General features: G+C 48.9%; 2 protein-coding genes across 4 annotated transcripts in view; both read right to left on the bottom strand.

Moving 5' to 3' along the window:
* Window positions 1-4,976, bottom strand: part of Farp2 (FERM, ARH/RhoGEF and pleckstrin domain protein 2) — a 92,147-nt gene extending 87,171 nt beyond the window's left edge. The window contains exon 1 of one of the 2 annotated variants that reach the window (XM_071619457.1): window positions 4,917-4,976. The gene's annotated coding sequence lies outside the window, so the exon portion shown is untranslated. The remainder of the gene's footprint in view (window positions 1-4,916) is intronic. The other variant, XM_071619458.1, reaches the window with a different exon arrangement.
* A 1,738-nt stretch (window positions 4,977-6,714) lies between these two features.
* The window catches only part of Septin2 (septin 2), a 37,212-nt gene continuing 19,991 nt past the window's right edge, over window positions 6,715-23,935 (bottom strand). For both annotated transcript variants that reach the window (XM_027951684.2, XM_027951683.2), the window contains exons 4-13: window positions 20,961-21,047; window positions 19,596-19,719; window positions 18,548-18,682; window positions 18,297-18,414; window positions 15,481-15,582; window positions 14,960-15,105; window positions 13,390-13,473; window positions 11,994-12,051; window positions 10,721-10,823; window positions 6,715-8,402 (exon numbers count right to left, since the gene is read on the bottom strand). In XM_027951684.2, coding sequence (XP_027807485.1) covers window positions 10,722-10,823; window positions 11,994-12,051; window positions 13,390-13,473; window positions 14,960-15,105; window positions 15,481-15,582; window positions 18,297-18,414; window positions 18,548-18,682; window positions 19,596-19,719; window positions 20,961-21,047 — 956 coding nt within the window. In that variant the 3' untranslated portion in view covers window positions 6,715-8,402; window position 10,721. The remainder of the gene's footprint in view (window positions 8,403-10,720; window positions 10,824-11,993; window positions 12,052-13,389; window positions 13,474-14,959; window positions 15,106-15,480; window positions 15,583-18,296; window positions 18,415-18,547; window positions 18,683-19,595; window positions 19,720-20,960; window positions 21,048-23,935) is intronic.

Consider the following 23,935-nt stretch of genomic DNA (forward strand, 5'->3'; position numbering starts at 1 on the left):
CCGAGGTCTTGGGGAGGCCCTGAGTCAAGCTCCACTGCAGTCACGCTGACTGCCATCAGTCACTCGCAGCTGCCTTTGTCCCTCTTCCCTGTATGCCAGGTAGTCTGCAGGGGAGGTTGGCATTCCTAAGGTCCAGCTAAGGGCACACTGAGGGGGAGCACATTTATGCTGTACGCAGTGACCTCTGTGCACATCTAAGGGATTACCAGTGCATGAACTTTTTGTTGCTATGACCAAGATACTTGACAAGGGTGACTTAGAGGAGGAAATGTTCAGTTTGGTTCAGTTTCAGAGGTTTAGCAGATGGTGGGCCAACTCGATGGCTCTGGGCCCAAGGGGAGGCAGAAAAACATGGTAGAAGGGTGCTGCTCTGCTCAAGGCAGTCAGGGAGCATAGAAAAAGGGGGAGGAGCTGTAGGAAAGGCGAGCCCTTTAGGGCAGCCTCTAGTGACCCACCTCCTTTGGCCAAGCCCTGCCTGCCCACAGTCACCCCTCAGTCCATTCAAATTAGGATGGACTGATCAGATTCGAGCTCTTACTTCTTAATCATTCACCCCTGAATATTCCCCCACACATACAGGCACTTTTGGGGAACACCTCACATCCAGACCTTAACAACCAAGGATACTGCTATCACCCCGCATACTACCAGGGCTTCATGACATGGTGCAAGGCCAGGGGTCCTGAGGTGACATGAAATGGGCCCGATGGCAACTGGCAGGAGAAGTGCAGGGGCAGGGAAAAGAAGCCTGGGTGGACTGAATGCAGGAGCCAGATGCTCATCTGTGGACATCACACTCCTCCATGTGAACTGTAGCATACACGTCAGTTCTCCGTGGGCAAAACAGCGGTCTTTGATGTACAATTACCAGTACTACGTCTTGGATGTGCATTTTTTTTCTTCAATGAAATTGTGGAAAATAAATTGAATCAACTATGTTTCTGGAACTCAAGACTTTAGAAGTTACCACAAAAAACAAATGTTCTATATATGAAATAATGCCTTATGCATCCTAACAATAATAAAAACTCATCAACTCTGTTGGAGGAGTCAATGAAATCTGTTTTCTCACTGTCACACAAAAAGGCAACTAGTAACTCGGAGCCCAGAAAAAAGTATCATAGAAATACATCAGTTAACTATCAGACACGTCACTTTTCTCAATTATATCTGTATTACTGGTCAGCTTTTTCAAAACTGTACTAATGTATTTTTTCTCATGCTAAACAATGCATATTTTCTAGACTAATTTTTATTTGCAACTTTATATTTCTTTTTTAAAAAGACCACCCCCCCCCAACCCTGCCAACTGTATGTGTTTCATACAGGGCCCAGAAACCTGATAGAATCTGAAATGCTTTTAAACATTTACTGAGCACCTCTTCTCAATCAAGAAGGACTAAGTGCTTAGGTGTTGAGGGCCACATCCGAGTCGGGGTGGCACCTGGCATTTTGCCAGAGGGAGTGGTTGAGAGGTGATACCAGCGAGCCATTGAGATGATGATGGTTAAGTTAAGCTGTGTCTTCAATTGTATATAGACCCCTGCTGTCCGCCTCGGGCGCCTGCTACTTCGGAGTTCTCCCGGGGATTCCTGAGGAGTTCGGGTTGGTTGGTTGGTGAAGTTCCGGTAGCGGGAGTTCCGGCTTGGTGTGTGGTGTTCCTGGAAGGGCCGCGTGGGTGGCCTGCGTGGGGAGTTTGGGCAATAAAGTAGTTCCTGTTTGAACCTACAAGTGCCTCCTGGCGGCTTGGTTATTTTGTGCCCAGCCAGACTGAGGCACTTAGGGATATAGGAGCTCCTAACAGAGAGTTCCCTCCAGTACAGTGGGCCAAGGTAAGGCAGTTGCTGAACCCGGAGGAAGCAACGGAGAAAGTAAAGCAAGGGTGGCAGAGAACGATCCCGCAGGTGGAAAGACTGGAGGAGGCCTCACCAAAAAGACCACAGGAAAGGCCTCAAGAATGTCCTGGCACTCCTGATGGCACCTACCACATCCTGAGGGGCCACCCCTGCTGGGAGCCCATGCCAAACCCTTTACTTACAATCTTTCTTACTACTGCTCACAATGACTGCACAGTTGGCTTTATTCCCACAGCTACAGCTCAAGGAACTCAGGCTCAGAAAAGTGAATGATTTGGTGCATACTCAGCTCCACAAGGAGCCTCAACCCCACTCATGGAGTGCACTGGGCACCCGGAGAGAGGTGTTTAACGCAGAGGCAAGTGGGTAAGCAACCAGTGCCACATGCTCACTGCAGTCCCAGACAGCCAAAAGAAAGGGGAAGGGGCCACTGCTAGCCTGACCTGCACTGGGAACAATGGAGTTCTTCCCAGGCGCTGCAGCGGGTCTGGGCCTCACAGGGATTGGGAAACCAGGTAGACAAAGGGCTCAGTGTGTGCACAGGCAGGTGACAGGCTGAGTGTGGTGGGGCCCCAAGACAACTGAGAGGACTGGGGTTGCAACCTGAGCTGGGCTGTGAGGACTCCAGTGGATCAGGGATGGAATCTAAGACATGAACAGGGTTTGCACCTGGGACGTGGCTTCTATTCTGAGAGGCAATCGGGAGAACGGGCTGGCCAAGGGAGGGAGGAGGTGAAGCAAGACTCATCATCGTACCCTACCACATTACTGTGCCCTTCTGCTTTTGAATTCTAAAATGGCAATGAACTAAAACACAAGTTTAGGGGAAAACAACCCTCTGACTAAAAAGCTTCTTACATCCCTAACTTCCTCCTGATCTTATCTATGTCCTCACATATTTTTTAGAACATAATAGTTACTGTATACCCCATTTTACTTTTTAGGTTAAGGCTTATTTTTTAAGCACATTTCTATGGATCAAAATGGTTTAAATTTTGCTTGGAGGAAGGACAGGAATGGGTTTGTCAAATTATGTTCACTGGTCAAAAAACGCTGGTTCGCTTATCAGATTGTTTTCAAAACTGGGATTCCCAAAGCAAAATCTTGATCACATACTGCTAGTTGCTCTCCACATATACCAGACTAGAATCACCAACATAAACATTCCCCAGAAAACTGCAAGCACTGGACTTTACCATATTAAGTTCTGTGGGACTCAGCTTCTCAACCTCCTTTGTCAAGGATGAAACCAGACAAAGATACTAATAAATGACTTAACACATCCTGATCTTTTTTTTTTTTTTTTTTGGTACTGGGGATTGAACTCAGGGGCACTCGACCACCGAGCCACATCCCCAGCCCCATTTTGTATTTTACTTAGGGACAGGGTCTCACTGAGTTGCTTAGCGCCTCACTTTTGCCAAGGCTGGCTTTGAACTCTAGATCCTCCTGCCTCAGCCTCCTGAGCCACTGGGATCACAAGCTTGCGCCATGGCGCCCAGCAACACACCCTGATCTAAACAATGGAGTTCTGCCTGCCAGGGGGTACTAGGTTGTATGTACAAAGCTTGTGGTGAGTGAGTAAAAGGGGAAGCAGGTGAACTGATAGGTGAGCTGGTGAGGGGAAAAATGCACAGAGTGAAAATGTAAGCCGTATAAGAGAAATGTGTACTGTCTGGTGTGACCACAGGCAGGCCTCTTTGGAAAGAAAGAAGGAAACAGAATTCCTTGGGACCAAGTGGATTTAAACAGGCTCTTATGGAATGATCCATGCATTAATCTTTGCTTTGGCAACTGTGTTCCTTATCTTCCCTCTAAGCAAGGTAACTCAATTCTATGCTTTTTCAATGTTTTTTTTCCTTCTCTTGTGGTAAATAACCAGGGTTAGCCAATTCTACTGTCTACTCAGATGATTTTTTTTTTCACAATCACTGACATTTATTAAGCATCTACTATGTGCCAGGAACAATGCTTATAGATTTTTAAAATTGACTCTTACTCTTCACAAAGACCCTGTGTGGCAGGTAAATTCTGCACTAATTTTATGGATAAGGCAGGAATCAATTAATATATCGTATGTCAACTTCCTCTTTGGGAAAAGAACTGATAGAAAGGAACCTACTGGCCTATTAAGAACATCCCTGTTATGTACATGAGCAGAAAATTCTGCAGTTCAGCCAAACGCACTGTCAGCATCCAGTTCAGGAGTGGCAGCCAAGTGGCGACCAGCCGGGGCAAAGGAAGGGCACAGGAGAACCAGAGATGGGTGTCGCCTGGCTTTGCAAACAACCCAAGGTGCCACCCTAATCCTGCTAGTCCACTTCTCTGAGCCTCCCTTTCTTGTACTTTAAAAAGGATTGTGAAACCTGGGCATGTCTCCTTGGAACACTCCAGGTGAACCGACTAAATAACAGGCACCCGTTCTACACATGTCTTCTGGGGTGCAGGGACTCGCAAGCACGTCACCAGGCCAGAACTGAAGGTCACTTCCTCTGTGTGTTCCCGCCTCAAACACCCTCTCCCGTGTCACTGAGAAAAGGCGTCGCCGGTTACACCGCTGTCTACCCAGGCCGCGGGAAGTCACCTAACATTCCCACAGCGTCCTCATGGTAGCCAACAAACGCCCTTTCAAGACGCGGCCCTGGGACGTGGCCTTCCCACGGTGTCCCACTCCGCGGACACACAAGGCCCACAGACGCTCGCGCCGGTGACCCTGACCTTTCAACCCGGGGGGAAGGCCGCTCGCCCTGAGGGGCTCCACCTGGGGCTCCTGGGGGCCGCAGGTCCGCTGCGCGCGGCCGCGGGGGACAGCACGGCCCCGGCCCCGGCCTCGCCCCGGGGACAGACCGGTCTTGCCCAGAGGGACCCCTGACGAGCCGCCGCGCCGGCGAAGGCCTCAGAGACGGGCGTGGACTTTCCCCCGGCGGCCCGCGGGCCTGCCTAGGGCCTCGAGCCTCGGCCTCGGCCTCCCGTCCGCTCAGCCAGGCCTAGCTGGCCGGCCCGCGGCCCAGGCCGCCGCCCTCCCTCCGTCCGTCCCTCCCGCGCGCGCCGCGTCCTCACCGGGCCTGCCAGGCCTGCGCCGCCACCCGCTCTCGACCGCTCAGCCGCCGCCGCCCCCGCGCCCCACGCCCAGCGCCCCACGCCCCGCTCCGTCCCGCCCCCGCTGCGGACGCGCAGCCGATTGGCCCGCGGGGCGCCGGGGCGGGGCTGGAACGCACGTCGAGCGCGGCACCCAGTTCTGATTGGTAAGGCGACGGGGAAGGGGCGGGACGAAGGGGACACCGCGGTCGGCCGCAAATCTCGGCCGAGCGTTGGCTCGCTGGGCGGGACCTCACCCAGGCGGGGCCTCGGCTAGAGTGGACTCGGACCTGGGCGGGGCCTCGGCTCAGCAGACGGAGTTGGCGCTGGGCTGTGGGTCTCCTCCGGCTAGACCCTCCTAGCTTCCCCACCCTCTTCCCCAGCTCTGGCCGCCAGCCTCCTTCCTAACCCAGTCCCGGGGCACCCCTCTGGGGCCACTGGACGGGGGCCCAGGGATAGTTGCAGCCACTGAAGGGCAGCACAGAAGACAGGCCGCGCGTCGACGGAGGCCTGAGATACTGCCACGGGGACCTGCAGTCGCCCTCTGGCCTTGGGATCCCCACCAGGGAGTAGAAATGGAGACCAGACCCTCAGTCTTCTATGCCTGCGACTCACAGCAGCGCTCTTCTCCCTGGGGATTAATTAACATGGCAGCCTTCAAGATCTTGCCCAAACTTGCAGCTGTCCTCGCACTTATACAGTCAAGGGACTTAATCCAGGGGCCACCTGCAAGCTTCAAGTGAGTGCTCCGGCTTTGTGAGGGAAACCCAACCATTTCCCCCAGGACAAGATGGGAGCAACGAACCCTTGCTTCTAGCGAGGCAGCCTCGGGATCCGAAGACCTGAAGGATGCATGGAAATTGCTGAGCGGTCCGATTACCCCAGTGTCCCCCATGGCCAGAACCACTGCTCCAACCTAGTGACATAGCTGGCTCTGGCTGTGCTGGCAAAAGGGAAGGTGAGGAAGGGGTGAAGGAGCCAAGCAGGCAAGGAACCCGAATGGCCAGAGCTTCACTACTCAGGGACTCAGTGTGCCACTCAGGAGGAACTGGCAGGAGGACAGGGGCCGAGCAAGCCCTCAGATGATGGGGGTCAGTGAGCTGCCCATGGGGCTTGAGGCCTGGGCTTGGAGGCACTCAGCCACCCAGACCAGGATCAAGTCCAGGTTTCCAAAGTTTCCTTCAATAAAGTTGTAGAGAATTCACAGTATATCTCTTAAAAATGTACAAGAGCCAGGTGCAGTGGTGCAAGCCTGTAATCCCAGCAGCTCTGGAGGCTGAGGCAGAAGATTGTAAGTTCAGAGCCAGCCTCAGCAACAGCAAGGTGCTTAACAACTCAGTGAGACCCTGTCTCTAAATAAAATACAAAATAGGGCTAGGGATGTGGCTCAGTAGTCGAGTGCCCTGAATTCAATTAAAAAAATTGCCATAGAAATTTCTTCTTGGATACTTTCCCAATAGTCATCTATTTCTACAGTTAGTAATAGTTACTGCTATATCTTTTGATACAACGTGTCAGTGACCACTTATCCATCTTATCAGTGCTAATTCTTACCAGGTGATCTCCTACTGTCTGTACAGATGATCTGATCACCTTAAATAGTTCCTGTACAGTCCACCTTCTTTTGGGCTGGGATCTCTAATGTGAAGTTATCTGGTGCAGATGCTGTTGATAGAATTCTAACAGCTTCATGATTTATACACAGATGCTTTGGGGGCTTTGCATAGTCCCCCCAAGACCTCACGCCTTCCCTTGTAAAGAAGCAGTGATGAGTACTATCAATATTTAAACAATAGTGCTTTATTTTAAAAAAAGGTTAGTTTAAATGCATACAAAATTGCTGTGTAAATTGATCTCAAAAATATTTCTATAGGTAAGATTATCTCAGTAAGAGCAATTATCTAGTAGAAAAAGTGTATGTTTAGATTTGGACAACAAAATAAAATCGGATTCAAAAGAGTGACACCCTGTAGACCTCCTGGCCCACACCCCACCATCAGGTGGCACCTAGCACTAAGCAGCATTTTAACCCAAACACACAGGGCTTACACTGCTTGAAAATGCTTTTAGTAACTTTTTCCATAACTGTCAAGATAACCCAGATCATCGACTGCCTTCCAGTGGTCTGGAACTGATCGTGATAATGTGAGGGGCAAAGCAGGCGGGAAAACGGAGCCTGCTTTGCCCTACAAAACAAAACAAGCCCTCCCCCAAATCTCTTTCTCTCATCAAACACTTTCTTCAGTTCAACTCCTCCTGTTGCAGCAAAATGAAAAGACTGAGCTGGCTTGCTCCCTCTGTAACCGTCATCTCTTGTCCCATCCCTCTGGGGTCAACTCTCCTGGCGCTGGGAGAAGTGGAGAGAAAGTGTCTGCTGAAGAGTCCCGGTGGCAGCAGGAGGAATGGGAAGGGCAGGAAAGCTAAGGCCCCACGCACAGCAGGACACCCAGTGTAACTATGGTGGACACCTGTCTAGCAGCCTGCAGGACAGACTTGAAATGCCTTTCATTCTAACACACAAGATGAAGGAAAGACGATGGCTGAAAATAGGTGAGACAGTCATAATGACCCCGATTAACCATTGCTGAGGTGGGTTATTTCACACTTGCAGTTACAGAAATACATGAAAGTGCAGTATAAAATGTCTAAAAAATTGGATTCTTTAAAAATTTTTTCTAATTTAGGTGAGAAAAAATAATTTTCTCACTCTCACTGTGCCAAGAAGCTTGCAGCAGCACAAAGCTGGGGTTCACTGCTGCGCTCTCCACAGTGTAGCCCAGCAGCGTCTCCAGCGCCTACAGGACAAGTGTCCACAGGGAGTTCCCTGCACAGGTGTTAAAAATGACCTAGCATCAGAATCCAAAGTGCTCTTCAAACCCACACCTAAAGCCTGTTTTTAGAAGTTGTTCAAGTGTAAATGTATCTCTTTAGGTGACTCTGTTTTCTACTTGGTTAATAGATAAATGTGCAGATTAACAGTATTGAACTATAGCAGCAAAACTGGTTTTAGGTGTTTGTTGTGCACAAATATAAAATGAAGGAAGAGTCTCCATGTGGAGCGACTGCACAGCTTTCTGTCACAGGCACACGTCTACCACCAAGGAACACTCCTGGTAAATCTGAATGTTCTAGATGTCAAGAGTGCTCAATGACTAATCAGGCCAACTAAATCAAGGGAATTCAATATTAATTACACACTCTGATACTTGGAAATCAATTCTAATATTAGTGGTTAGTTAAGGAAGAAAACAAAAGTGAGCGTTTACCTCATGAAGTATAAAGTATAACATAGCAGTGAAATACAAATGTTAAAAGTACTTCATACAAAACACACCAATAGTTTAAAAAAATTAAATTCTCAGGCACAGGTATTGTAAATGTGGATGGGCACCCTTCTAAGGATCTTATGGAAAGTTGCGATGTGGCATTCATCAGGAATGTGTTCTTCTTTGTATCCAAGAGTGTTTTCTGGAAAAATAAAACAGATTTAAGAAGGAATGAAGCAATGCTTGCTGCTTTGGTCACAGACAATACTATTTCTTTGCACATCAAAGGGCACAGATTGAGCAAAAGGATGGGCTTATAAGACCCGAGTTATCTAAATCAAGATGTCAATATGCTGAGTGTGGGGAAGCACTCCTGTTATTCTAGCAGCTCAGGAGGCTGAGGCAGGAGGACCACAAGTTCAAAGCCATCCTGGGTAACTTACAAAGGCCCTAAGCAACTTACCAAGACCCTGTCTCAAAATAAAATGTAAAAAGGGCTGGTGGTGTGGCTCAGTGATTAAGTGCCCCTGGGTTCAATCCCCGATATAAAAAAAAAAAAGGCATTTGTGAGACTCTTGGAACGTGGAAGCACTGAAAAACTGAAAAATACCCAGTGGGCTGGGGATGTGGCTCAAGCGGTAGCGCGCTCGCCTGGCATGCGTGAGGCCCGGGTTCGATCCTTAGCACCACATACAAAGAAAGATGTTGTGTCCCCCGAAAATTAAAAAATAAATAATAAAAAATTCTCTATCAAAAACAAAACAAAACAAAAAAAAAAACAACCCAGAAATGAAAATGTCCACGACCTCATAAAGTTTCTACAAGGGAAGCAGCCAGACCAGAGACCACAAGCAAGCACTGTCATTTCCTCCTGCTCAAGGGAGTCACTCCTGGAGTCCTGGCTTCTCTCCATGAGTCCTCGCTCTGGTCAGGTGCAACCCTGGTCACACAGAGCCAGATTTTGGAGGCAAGAGCCCCGTTCTAGTGAGATGCCCGTAGGCTAGGCACGTCAGACCCTTGCAGCAGTTCTGACTGGGGACTCACAGAGGTTCCCCAGGTGATGAGAGGGCAGCGACACCCAGCCAGGTTCGCGTGGACAGACACTGCCTTTACAGTAACTTGTCAAGCCAGTCATACTGCCTTTTAATTCACATGCTGTTCAACAAACCTTCCCCAGGAAGCTGCAGAAGGCAGGGGCACTGCTTTAGTGACCAATGACCCAGCAAGTCCTCCTGGCCCTTCCGTAGCCACCCATCCTTCTGCTGTGGAGGTCTGGGGAATCCTTGCTTTCTGTCTTACCTACACACGTTTCAGCTAATGTTATGGTTTGAATGTGAGGGGTCTCCCAGAAGCTCACGAGAGACAGTGCAAGAGGGTTCAGAGGAGAAATGACTGGGTTGTATTAGCGCAATTGGTGAATCAACCCCCTGTTAGGGATCAACTGAGTGGTAACGGAGTGGTGGGGTGTGGCTGGAGGAGGTGGATCCCCAGGGGCATGGCTTTAGGGTATATATTTGTATCTGGTAAGTGGAGACCTCTCTTTCAGCTTCCTGATCACCGTGTGAGCTGCTTCCCTTGGCCACACTCTACTGCCACGATGTCCTGCCCTACCTTGAGCCCAAAGAAATGGAGCTGGCCTTCTATGGACTAAGATTTCTGAACCGTGAGCCCATTTAACTTTTCCTTCTCTACAGTTTTTGTTGTTGGGTCCTTTTAGTCACAGCAGTGAGAAAGCTGAATGAACAGCTAAACTCCATGATTTGCCTCATGCCTCCAGGATGAGGTCCTGAGACTGCAGTGAAGACTTTCTCCCTAAGGTCCAGCTTTCTTCCGAAGATCTCTCCCACCTCAAACTCATTCATGCCCTGCCTGTGCCATCTGTTTGTCTCCATGTGATTTTCTTCTGGGGACTCTTAAGCCTTTATCTGATGTTGCCTATCATTCCTTTCCTCTGTGAGCTGATGTGAGTGAACCTCTGCCTTTCTAGTCCTGAGGCCCCTGGTGCCTGCAGGATCCTGTTTACTAATTGTTGAACAGAGCTGCCTCGAAAACCTAGAGGCCAGCCATCCTCAGCAAGGGGACCTTGGTCTATCTGCGTGGCTCCCCACACCATGGCCCAGCCATCCTTAGCAAGGGCACCTCAATCTATCTGCATGGCATCTTTACTTTGGATCTACACGAACTGTCTTAACAACACTTAACACTTTTTATACCCTTAAAGACAGATTATCAACATTAACAAATTTCTAATTGTATGACTAATGAAAGTATTTACAAATTTTCTTCTGAGTCACATTTGTAAGCTTAGAAAATATTAAACATCTTTACTAGATGGCAGGTGGCAGTGCACTTTAGAAGCACTCCCTTCTCATTTAGGGCTAATGATGTTATCCATGTAAGACTTAAGGAGGAGCCTGTCATATTCAAGGTGAACCAACAGTGAGATCCCTCAGAAACAGGTGCCTGCTTTCCAGGCTGACGGACACCAGGGACTCTGAAAGGTTACAATGCACACGTCACCTCACACGTGGTGCCCGAGCGCCCCGCTGTCCCCGTCACCGCCTTGCATCTGCATCTGCATCTGCGCCTGCATCCTCGCAATCATCTCTTGCATACGGCGGAGCTAGGAGACAGTGCAAGCCAGACCCGTGACTGTTCAGTCTTTCAACATTACCCGTGCTGTTCTGTGGTTCCCCAAACACTAGACGTGTTAAGACAGGAGGAATTCTTACAAACCAGCAAAAGGACCAACAGTGTAACGGAAAACCATGTAAATAATAAAAGAACACAATTCAAGGAAGATGCAGATATTATCAACAGAGCAGTAACTTAAGAAAAATAAGGCAATGAGATTTTTAACCTAAAAGGTGGGTCAGTGGGGTATGGGAAAGAGTATGTTCCTCTGAAGGGCAAGGAGGTCAGAGCTATGAAGAGTGGATTTGTCCGTCTTGATCCTTACTGATTTTCATCACTAAAACATTTACTCCAATTTTCTTCAGGTAACTTTGTGGTGATGGCTGCAACATTTAACTATTTGATCCACACTGGGTTGATTTACCCAAAGATGCGAGTCTTCTGTTTTCCAAAGGCCAGTCTATTGTGGCCAAACCACTACTGAACACCTGCACTCCACTCTCCAGCAGGCCTGGGGCCCCTTTGCCAAAGGACATGCTGACATCCCTCATTTACCTCTAGATGCCATGTGGGTGGCCAAGGCTCTATCTGGGCCTCTGGACCAGTAAGGCAAGCCTCCTGTCATTAGTCCAGTTTTTAGAGAGCTTCCCGAACCTCCCATACGTATTCTTCAAAGCAAACGTGAGGATGACTGAATGGGCCCTCACCCGAGGGAGAACAATGAACACACACAGCCAGGCCACAGGCTCTGACAGAGCTGAAGTCAGAGGTCAACTTAGAGCACTCTAACCCTGCACTGTCTTCCCACCTACAAACCTGCACGTCTATCATAATCTTTAAACATCTTCTCAGTGAAGTTTTTCAATTTCTTTCCCCAGAAATCCTACTTATTTTTTCTCAATTTTCTGATAACTAATGCCAGTGGCAGTTTTGTTTCATTTTCTAGTTACTATTAATGTATGGAAAGATTTATTTTTAAACATTTTATAAAAATCAGTCACATTATTACATTGTTTCTATGCTTTTTAGCTAAATTACTAGATGCGATTAAATACATAAAATGGGTATATTATATTTTAAATTATAACAAGCTAATTACAGATGATGTTTGGGTATAAACCAAACAGCTGCAGTTGTAAGAAGAGCATTTTCTACTTACTTCAGCCTCCTTTTCCAGCAAGATCTGATCTTTATTCATGTCCTCGTTCTCCACTTTCCTAAGAGTGGAGAGAAATGACAATGGTATCATTACAAGAAGCACAGTGGGTTGTTTTTATTATAGATAACCAAGGAAAAAATTCACTTTAGAATTCTGAGAAACACCTACTCAAATTTATGTATTTTAATCATTTTTAAAAATTAAAGACATGAAAAAAGGGAACAGGAAGAAGAAAAGCATAAACGCCAGGAGGTGAGAAGCCCAGGAGACTCCCTGCCCCAAGCTGGAGTGATGACACGTCTCCTCTCAAGAACACTCCTGCAGAGGTGCAAGGTCAGTCAGTGTGCTGAAGGAGCAGGACATGAGTAGGTCAGAACTGGCCCATGGGATGGAGGCCGCTCCCTCAGTACACAGAGGCCCAGAGCCCAGTAGGAGAGGCCTCTCCACTGCTGCCTCCTGTCTCTAGAACTTTGATTAATGACTGGATCCCAAGTCAACACGATAAATGAGATCTTAATATATACCTCAAGTATGCTCACAATTCATCGTTAAAAAGAACATATTCTAGATGAAGTAGATACACGAAATATTTAACAACTGCTATATATCCACTTATTTGTTCATTAAACTCTGTTCTAAGCAGAAAACAGAGCTGCTTTAGAAGTACCACCAATATAAGCTCTGGCCTTCAGATCTAAAGCTATTCTTCATGTGCACAATATGAAATCTACCTTTATCTCTGTGTGTGTGTATGTGTGTGTGAATGAGAGAGAGAGAGAGAGAGGGAGGGAGGGAGGGAGGGAGGGAGGGAGGGAGGGAGGAAGCGTGTGTGCACTGCTGGGGATTCAATGCAGGACTCTGGGCATGTTAGGCAAGTGCTCTATAACTGAGCTACATCCCCAGCTCTTTTTAATTTTCATTTTGAGACAAGGTGTTGCTATGTGGCCCAGACTGGCCTTGAATTCAGGGTATTCCTCAGTCTCCCAAGTAGCTGGGATTAAGGGTGTGTGCCCAGCCATTTTTTTCCTCTCCCTTCAAGGCTAGAAAAGCATGATTTGATTAAACTAGCAGTAACTCCATTGAATAATTTTTTTTTTGGTACCAGGGATTGAACTCAGGGGGCACTTGACCACTGAGCCACATCCCCAGCCCTGTTTTATATTTTATTTAGAGGGAGTGTCTTGCTGAGTTGCTTAGCACTGCACTTTTGCTGAGACTGGCTTTGAACTTATGGTCCTCCTGTCTCAGCCTCCCCAGCTGCTGGGATGACAGGTGTGCACCACCGCACCTGGCTTTCCCTTGCACAGTGTTTAAGTAGGAAGCTCATGTTGCTTAGTGAAAGCTGAGACACACAGGGGGGGAACAGCACTTCAAGGACGGAAGACAGTGGGATCACCTGCCGCCTCTCTTGAGCCTCTCGGAACGGAAGTTTTCATAGTGAAGGTCCTGGGTCACCTCCTGGAGGTCCTGCATGTGAGTGCTGGAAGAGAAAAGGCATACACTAAAGTAGCTGCATGCCAGCCTCAGGGGGACCACACCCCGCTCACAGCGCCCTGTGGACCATGTGGTAAAGGTGCACAAGGAGACTGCTCGCCCAGCACAACAGCACCCTTAGACCGTGTCGTAAAGGTGCGTAGGTTGCTGGAATTTCCCAAGGAAACATGGCTGTAGAAATATCTAGTGAGGTGTGGCTCTCCTCTGCTACCATAGTCAACAGTGCACCAACACCCAAGAGGCCTGGTGTGCCCCGCACTGTCCTTTGCCACAGGGAATGCTAGTCCCTGCAGGAGTTCATGGCCACTGGAGACACCAGATGCAGAGAGGTAGAGGGTTTTAGGTGGATGATGTCCAAAGGAGAACGCACATTCTAAAAGATCTTTAGGAGGAACAGGCAATTGCTCTTTTATCAGAGTAAGACCCCATATTTCTCTTATGGTGAATGGTACTTTGGCCCAGTTTTCCTAAGCGCTCAGAGCAGACATTCCCACTCAGTCCTGTTTACGCAGGATGGGGCTCACTCTGAGAACGCACATCAGTGCTGAGGTGGGGAATGTCTCGCTCTGTGCTCAGGGTCCATGCCCCACAATGGGGGTCCCCAGAGCCCAGGGCTGGACGAGTGTCCTCTGACGGCTCATAGTGCATCGCATCATTCCAAAGACAGCCTGGACGGTCACAGCTCACTGGCTTCCACTTGCTAAAAACTGCTATGCTGAGACAGAGGAGCACACACAGCAACGTTCAACTCACCCAAACCCCTCTGAAGCCTTCTAATAGACACAGATCTTAAAAAAAACAGAAGGCGGCACCAAGAAGGGGTGACCTGGAAATGCTGAGCACTGCCGTCCTGCACATGCTTCCACACAGGAGCTCAAATATCACACTGTACCCCACAAGCAGGTACAAATACACGTTAACAAAAACAACTGCATCTCCGGCAAGATGCTTTCATTCAGGAATAACGGTAATGGACATAGGCTACTTACTACGTGTGAAATTTATGTTTAAGGGGCGTAAAGCCTATTTCTCTAGTCAAGTGTACTGTACTTGTCAAATGAGAAGAAAGCTCAATACTCAGGGGGCCGCCTAGTATGACTCAGGAGCACTGGGTGCCAGCTGGGTCTGGGGTGCTGCCCAACACCCACCAGGAGCCTGACCATCTCCCTGCCAGAGCTGAGGACACACAACCATAGTTTAGGTCCAGTCTCCCATGAGCATTAGAGATCTGGAGATGGTGGAGAGCACAATGGAGAGGTACTTAGACACATGTCACTGAAGAGGCGAGGACAGTGTGTCTGAGCCCCCAGAGGTCTCAGGACCAAGCCGCAGCAGCCCCAAAACCACCTCCCTCCAGAGGATACACAGTGTGGATGCACAGCACGTGCCGGCTGCAGCTAGCGGGGGCTGTGTGCACCCACGGGAGAAGCACTGCCCCCAGCCCACCTTGCCGGGGGACACCCAGGCCTTACATGAGCATCGTCCGCAGCTTCAGAAAGTCGTTGTGCTCGGGGTTCTCCACCTCCACCACACCCCACGGGTAGAGGCGCCCTCTGACCTTCTTGCCTTTGGCTTCGATCAGCTGGTTGGAGCCCACCACAGAGAACGGGATGCTGGCCTGGAAAGTGACACGGCGGACAGGCTGTAGCAGGGAGCCCAGTGTTCGCTGAGAACACAAGAACACCAGCAGAGACCTGTCCGTCCACTGTCTACGACACGTCCACCTGGGAGCTAAGGGCACACATGCTTCATCTGGTAGAGTGTCAGACGTTTCCCACGTGAGACAATCAGGAAACACACCTGCAATGACACTTCCACGCCGGCAGTGGAAGCCATGTCTGACATATTGAAAGCAAATGAGTGCTGTGACTGCCCAACCCAGACACTCTCTGAAGGTGAGCCTGCCAGATCTGGCCCTCTGCCCACTCTCCTCTCACTGCGGGGACCACAGGACACAGGAGCTGCTACCAGTGTGCCCTGCGCCAGCACTTGCCTTGAGGAGTCTTGTCTGCTCTTTAAAATCTTCATCTTCATCTGACTCTGCATCAGGTAAGTGATAGATTTTGATGCTATGTTCTTCAATTTCATCCAGAATCTGAATGGAAGACAAAACCAGGTCCAGGCTGATTCATCACATTAGAAATATATCAAGACTATCCAAATGTCAGGAAGAACCAGAATGGTGAAGGTTATTCTGAAACCATTTTATGAACATTTAAAACGGTCCTTAGGTGTGAAATCTTGCAATCTGACCTATCAACCAGGCCTACAGGAGAGGAGAGACAGGGCTGGAGCTGAACCAGCAGTCCTCCCTCAGTCTCTGTGAAGAAGCAGCACCCTGTGGCCACTGTGTGCTGGGCACGGCACCAGATGCCACAGGCCTGCACCGCCATGGCCAAGTACACAGGAAGCAGCCTGCCTCCTCGTGGCTGGACTGGCTCTTTGATTTCAGAGGGATACAAACCCCTGTGTGGCTTGGGTCTTGTTATCACAGATCTTGCTCTCAACACACCATCTTTCCCAACTTAACTCCAGAGAAGACTCACCTCTGTACACCCTATACTCGACATCTTCCCCTTTCCACAAATCCCTATTCCTAAGTGAGACGAACTGAGCAGTCGGCATGGACTTGCTCTCCTCTTTGGTCCAGCCCTGAAGATCCCACTTGTGGCTCCACGCTGGCCTCATAAGGCCAAGGCTCACACTGGACAGATGAGATGTGAGAAAGACTGAACAAGAAGACCATTTAAATTGGAGGAGAGGCGCCAGGAAGCGATGTGGGGGTGTCTACAGGCAGAGAAGCAGGGAGGGCAGAGCTGAGCAGTGCAAAGTGGACTCCTGGCTGCTCAGGGAGAGGCAAGATCCCTGGAAGGACGACGCGGAAGCCAGAGATGATGTGATCCTAGGAGAACCAAGGACACATCCTGGAGGGATGGCGGTCAGCAGCAGGGAGGTAAGGCAGGCTGAGGGCACAGCAAGCAGGCAGCCAAAGCCAGGGAGGGAGGGTGCCAAAGCCATGGGGGAGGGCCGGAGAAGGGCTGCAAGAGAGCCCACCACAGCTGGCGCAGGGCCAGAGGACGGCAGAGGTGCAGGAACTCATCTCCTCTCAGGCCCTCCGGGTCTCAGGCACAGAACTAGGCATGAGAGCCAAAGCCATCTGACCTGGCACCCTCTCCTCCAGCTAAAGGGAAGGTAACACAACCATCTAGAAAAGGTGCCGATTCCCTCACTAAAAATACTCATTGTTAAGCAAAAAACGTCTAAGTTTTCAGGCACTTTCCCCAAAGCCCAAACATTTCCTAAAAAACTGGTAGGTACTTCAGATGATACGGAAAAGGGCAACAGCACTGACCACACACAGCTTACAATCTTATTGTGGCAAAAACATAAAGTCAAACCAGGAGAAATTATTTGAACACGCCAATATCCACAAACCCCGAGACTATCTGAAGTCAATAAGAGAGCCCCAAGAAGACACCAGTGGGCGCTGCACACAGGACAGGGTCACCAGCACTCAAGGAGATGAAATCAAACAAGCTCCCCCGTCTGAGGTGGGCAGAGCTGACTCACCCTGGTACCCGCCCATCACCGCTGGGGTGAGCACACAGGGTGCTTTGGGAAAGTAAACTGTTGCTTATTTGGGGGGAAATCTGCCATCTTATGAAAATGTAAGTTCACATTCATTTCCCAAGAATTCATCTGATTTATACAACAGAACAACAAACATAACTGAGTTCCTACTATGTGTCAAGTGCTATTCTGAATTCTTGGAATACATTAAAGAACAGAGCAAAGAATCTTTATCTCAGGGATCAGGGTTGGGGATAAGGAGAAGCCACGGTACAAAATGCACAGGGACTTGCGTAGTGTGTGGGTGCTGCAGAAGTGCGCAGGCAGCATATGAGAGCAACGCAGGCACCTGGGAGAACATTCTGGGCAGAAGGCATTCTCTGGGTCTGAGGAATTGGAAGTTGCAAAGGATCAGGAAATTTGGTCAGAGATAAAAAGGGGCCAGAGCAAAACAAAAAATAAGCCAAATATCCATCAACAGGGAACTGGCAAAACCAACCACAGCATGTTCCTAAGTGCAGTTCTATACATCCAGTAAGAACCATGGTAAAGCCACAGATAATGAAGTTTAAAACATCCACTGGCTGAACAGTGTTACAGTATACTCCCGTTCTCATACAGCAGACTGTGTTCTGGAGGGACCACAGTTGACTACTAGCTGCTGTTTCTGTGGAGAAATAAAAGGACTCTCAGGTCAAAGGCTAGCACATGTAAGGTGTTTGGATTTTCTTAAGGACCACAGTCAGAAAAAGATAAATAATTTCTAAAAACATATATAGTCAACAAAGAGGCTTCAAGAGATACAGAGGAGAGGGCACTAAACAGGGCACCAGAGAAACACGGGGGCAGCCTCAGAGCAGCTGGGTGCTGGGGCACTGGCAGGCAGAAGCTGACGGCGTACTTTCCCTTCCACAGAGGAACCGTCCTGCTCAGACACACCCTGGCGTGGAAGCACTGGATAGAATGCAAGAGCTCCACCTTCAGCCCAACACTGGGGGGGTCTCATTGCACTAGCTACCTGCCACTCACCAAGGGCATTTTTACCTAAGAAAATCTAATAAACTGAAATGTGATACTTTGTTGAAGGCAAAATGCTAGAAAACAAAACAGCAAGCATTAGGTGTGCTTTGAGTCCTCTCCCCAAGACTCAGGGCAGATGCTAGAGACTCCCCCTGCTCCCACTCCCAGGCCCCCGGCACCCACTGTCCCAAGCAGCAGCCAGGTCCAGGTGGCACCCACCCTCTTCTTCAACCGCTCCCGCTCCTTCAGAGTGAGAGTGTCGGCCTTCGCAATGACAGGCACGATGTTCACCTTGTTGTGTATTGCTTTCATGAAGGCCACGTCTAAGGGCTTCAGCCTGCAGGAAAGAACAGGGAGATCACAACATTTTTTCTCTCAAAACCATCTCAATTCTTGTACTGCAACACACAGTCTGAGGGTGACTGCACACTTGTGCAGTGAGCCGAGTTTCCATGGTGAACGTTGTTTACCCATGTCCAAAAGGTGAGATGAAGTAGAAGCAGCAGTGCACCCTGTTATCAATGATGTGCCGCCTGTTCAGTCCACTCTCGTCATGCAGGTAGCGCTCAAACTGCTCGTCAATGTAGGAGATGATCGTCTTGAAACTGAAATGCAGACAGAAGCCAGCAGCCCCTAACTTCAAAGGGAAACAAGATACCAACCCAAAAATTCACTTTTAAATCAAGAGCACAAGACTTGACTCCTAGATTTGCCAATGGAGATTTTGGGAAACTGCCAAGTGTAAACTTCCTTCAGGACCAGGAGTCAACAGCTCGAGTGGAACATGTTAAGTGGGGTCTGAGGGTGGCCCGTGATGCCAGAGGTCTGCTGACCCTCCCACACAGTGTGAATGAAGAGGGGCTGAGAAGCTGAGCAAGCAGGAGCAGGAGGCATGGGGTCCAATGCAGGATGATGTCACCAGCTCAACAGGACAGCACACCCACAGGACACTGAGACGGGAGACTCCTAACACCGGAGTCAGGCTTAGAGGAGCGAGAGTCGAGGGCGTTTGCACAACCCAGGTGGATTCTCCACACAGCACAGCACAGGGCACACCATGCTCCTCCTCCTGTGCCTCACCTCCCTGCTGGTGAAGACAAAGCCCACCAGCACCCACCCACAGGCACAACTTTGGCAACCTGCAAACAGTGTCCCGCTTTCCATATGGAAAGGTACATGGTGACCTCTTACCCACTGCCCACATTCAACTCAAGGCCCTGCCCTGGTGACAGCTGGAGTGTTGCTCTTGCACCTCAGATCCCACTAGGTTGCACAGAGAGAAACCTCACTCCCTAGAAACATCCTCAGAAGGTTAAAAGTTTAAAAGTCAGCATTAAATAGTTTTAAGTCTGCACTGAATGTTTTAAACTGCCTCACTGCTTTATTAGATAGAGCTACCGGAGCCACTCACTAACCACCACTCCCTAACGGCATGTGTGAATGCGAGCACAGAAGGAAGACAAGCTGGCAGTGCATGGTGCAGGACCCCTGGGCTGTGAGCCCTGTGTGGATGCATACCAGTCCCTGCAGTTGATGGCGTCCCCATAGCCAGGAGTGTCCACCACTGTAAGGCGCAGCTTGACTCCACGCTCTTCAATCTCAACAGTGGAAGCCTCAATTTGGACAGTTCTTTCAATTTTCTCTAAAAAAGAAAGAAACTTAATAAAGAAAATACCTTAAAAGCTAAGCTGGTATGCAAAGAGGAGAAATTACCTGTTATCAATGTTATTTTAAGTAATTTGGAAGATCACTAAGTCTCTTTGGAGGCAGGGGCTCAGAGGTAATGCAGAGACTGTCAAACAGTCCCAGAGTCAGCAAGGGAAATGGAATTCAGATTGCCTTCCCTCCTTGGAAAGGTTAAAAAACACCAACACGGGCCAGGTGCAGAGGCACACATGTATAACCTGGCTATTCTTGAAGCTGAGGCAGGCTGCAAATTTGAAGCCAGCCTCAGCAACTTAGTGACACCCTATCCCAGAGCAAGACTTAAATAAAAACCACCGGGGATGCAGCTTAGTGGCAGAATGCCCCCAGGTTCAATCTCTAGCGGTGGGGGGTGTAGGAGGGGAGGGGAAGCAAGAGGATGGCAAGTTCAAGGGCAGCCTGGGAAACTTAGCAAGAATCTGTCTTAAAAAAAAAAAGTGGGGGTAGGGGGATGACTCAGGGACTAACTCAGTGGCAGAGAGCTTACTTTATTTAGCATGTGCAAGGCCCGGGGCTCAATCCTTGCACCACACTACATAGACAAATGAAGACAATTTAAAAAATGGTTAATCTGGGATAAGTGAGAGTCGGTGAGCGGGCCTGCATCCTTCTTGTGGCTGCCCAGGACCCAGTCTCTGACTGTGGCTCCTCTGCTCACTGAACAAGCAGTGGATGCTGCGGCCATCACTGAACATTCAGATGCAAACAAGTCAGACACCTGCTGCTACAGGGGCCATCCACATATGCAGCATTTTTAAAGAATATTTATTTTTTAGGTGTAGATGGACACAACACAATGCCTTTATTTTTATATGGTGCTGAGGATGGAACCTGGGACCCGCCCGTGCTAGGCGAGCGCTCTACCTCTGAGCCACCATCCCCGCCCCAACATATGCAGCATTTTAATGACATAAAACTTTCACTTGGTCCTCTTATCCAACAACATGGGCAGGAACCGTCTTTTACATTTACAGGAGGGACACATGGGTGTGTGTCAAGCACCTACACAGCCAAGGTGGCAAGGTTCCAGGTGCAGGACGCTTTCCCTAGGTGGCGTTCTCCTTGGGATCCAAGAAAACATTAGAACAGAACAACAAAACAGAGTTAAAGGTGAAGTGTTCATGATGCACTCTTCAGCACATTCACAGAACTACAGTGAGCACAGAGGAACTTTTTTACCTGCGGCTCCAGGTATGATTCTTTCTGGGTAGAGATCAGTCAGGAACAGGCTGTTGATGAGAGTCGACTTTCCTAGACCCGATTCACCTTTAAATGGAAAGCAGAGCCTGGTCAGGACCTCCTCCACAGGCCTGCTCAGTGTGCCACATGCTTCTCGAGGGTGAGCACGGGGCAGTCCTAGACTGGTGCCTCAGGACCACCACCCTGCTCTCCACACCGTGACCAGGACCCAGGCACCACCACCCCTCAGGCCCACAGAGGGGTAAACCCAGGCTCAGGGACAGGAACTTGCCCAGCTCAGGGAGCTATCCAGTTTGAATTGAGGTCTATGGGATTTGAGAACTGAGTAGAAACACAATTTCACCTCTTCACAAATTTATGGACTATACTCTGGAGTCGTTTTCTTTTGTGATAAACAGAATGCAAAGCAGGTTTCTGACAGGGAGCTCTGCTGACCCTCACAGAGCACTTGAGAAGACTCTGACACACCTGAACAACAGTGCCCCTGGCACTCCTGCTGCAGGGCTGGGCAGAGGCAGCAGGGCTGGCCACCTGGCAGGTTCCCTGGCACACACTCCCATGTGACCTCCTCCGGTCTGACACACACCCCCTTGCTGCCTCCCACCTGGCTTCCTGACCCCCTGAGCTTGGGAGACAGTACACGCCCTCTAGAATGCCGTAGGTTACGGAGCCCTCTTCAGCTACTCAGAATGTTTGACATTTAACTCCAAAAAGATACAAAATACAAAAATCAAATTTTATACCGGAAGGAAGTTCAAATCCAATCATTCATCACTGGTTGTCACCCAAGGCATCATTCTGCAAGATGTGTGCTTCTGAGCTTGGCATGACATGTACCAGTGCTGGACCCTCCCAGGCCCCTGTTGACCTGGCCTCTACTCAGTCCTGCACAGCATGGGAAAGGAGTACAGGTCTATTTTAAAAATCATTACTGGGAAAATCAAGGGAAAAGGTGAACTAGAAATGTGTACATACACAGAATCTGGACTGTGTTGTACATTGCAATTTCCATAGGAGACAAGGACAGAGCTAGAGTTATGTGCTCAATATACCCAAATAAAACCCCACACCACCAACTAAATGGCCAACAGTTACTCTCAGCAATCCGTTTGGTGATCCTTCTACCTGACGTTCCATGTGAAGAGATGTTATCAATATTTACTGAGAGGCACAGTTCCAGGCATGGGGACAGGACAGGAAATGGGACAGAGCAGTCCCTGCTCACAGAGCCTTGCAGTTCAGTGGGGCAGACGATGAACAAACAGAACCACCACCAACAGGTGCCCAGCAGAGGAAGGCACAGCTGAGAAGGGATGGTGCCACGGAAACGAGGCCTGAGCAGAGGAGTCCAAGCTGCTGCTCTTGGGAAACGCTGCCTGTGGCAACCTGCACTTAAGGGAGCGTGTGCCTCCCCTCGGCACAGTGGCAGACATCTGCTCCTGGGCCAAGAGCATCATGCTGCTGCTGGGCCAGCCAGAGTGTACCTCACTCCACCCTGGCCACGAGCTGTCACAACAGGGGAAATAAGACACATCAGGAAAGATTTAGATCAAGGTAGGCCTATCGCCATCCAAAAACACAATCACAAGACAGTGGGGTCCAGCAGTGTCATGTTCACGTACAGAAAAAAGCAAAGGCTGGCCGGTGGAGGCGCTCCCAGTCTACAGGACGGCTCCTGTCTGCACTCACCTGGGCCAAAGGGCACCATGAACAAGATACAGAGAGGAAGATACAGAAGATACAGCCTTTCAGTCCCACCAGGCAAAACATCACAAAAGTTTTAGATTTGACTTTAAGTCTGTAAATCTTAAGGAATCTATCTTCATATTAGTTTCTTGATTTTTGACCAAAATGATTATCACATTGCTTTCTCGAACAATACGCAAGGCCTTTCCCAGGAGGCTGTTCCTGCCACGCAATAGCCCCTACATGAGCTGGGTGCAGGGGCAACTGGGGTGCAGGCCCACAGCTGCGTGTGCTTCTTCAGAAGCAACTCCCCACGTGCAACCTGCAGCCACACCAGCCTCCGGCTGCTTCAGGCCCGTCTCCACTGTCCTCACACAGCCGCAAGTGCTCCCTCCAAAACCCTCTTATGAATTTGGTCACATTAACTATTGATTTGGTCACATTAACTATTGATTTGGTCACATTAACCTATTGATTTTTTCATCAGACAAAATTTGGCAATACACTTTATCTTCTTAATCTCACTTTTCTGTTTGTAAAATTTATTTCTTACATACATGACAACAGTGGAGTGCATTACACTCAATTATCCATTCACAGCACAATTTTTCGTAACTCTCTATATAAAGTATGTTCACGCCAAATTATGCCATTATACATGAGCTTTCTTTTTTTTTTTGCATTACGGTTCTTAGTACACCTTTATACCACAATTTTTCATACCTGTTTGTATAGAAGGTATGTTGACACCAAATTCACATCTTCGTACATGTATTTTGCATAATGATGACTGTCTCCTTCCACTATCCTTGCTATTCCCCTTCTCCCTCCCTTTCCCTCCCACCCCTATTCCCTATCTAGCGGTAATTTTCCTCCCATGCTCTCCCTCCCTACCCTACTTTGAGTCACCCTCCCCTTATATCAGAGAAAACACTCAGCATTTGTTTTTTTTAGGATTGGCTAACTTCACATTAATATTCTCTAATGTCATCCATTTCCCTGCAAATGCCGTGATCTTATTCTTTTTTAGTGCTGAGTAATATTCCATTGTGTATAAATGCCACATTTTCTTTTAATCCATTCATCCACTGAAGGACATCTAGTAGGCTCCACAGTTTAGCTATTGTGAATCATGCTACTATAAACATTGATGTGGCTGTAATCCTGTAGTATTCTGTTTTTAGGTCCTTTGGGTATAGTCCGAGAAGAGGAGTAGCTGGGTCAAATGGTGGTTCCATTCCCAGCTTTCCAAGGAATCTCCATATGCT

Source organism: Marmota flaviventris, chromosome 11 (genome assembly GCF_047511675.1).
Source record: "Marmota flaviventris isolate mMarFla1 chromosome 11, mMarFla1.hap1, whole genome shotgun sequence".
NCBI classification, from domain to species: Eukaryota; Metazoa; Chordata; class Mammalia; order Rodentia; family Sciuridae; genus Marmota; species Marmota flaviventris.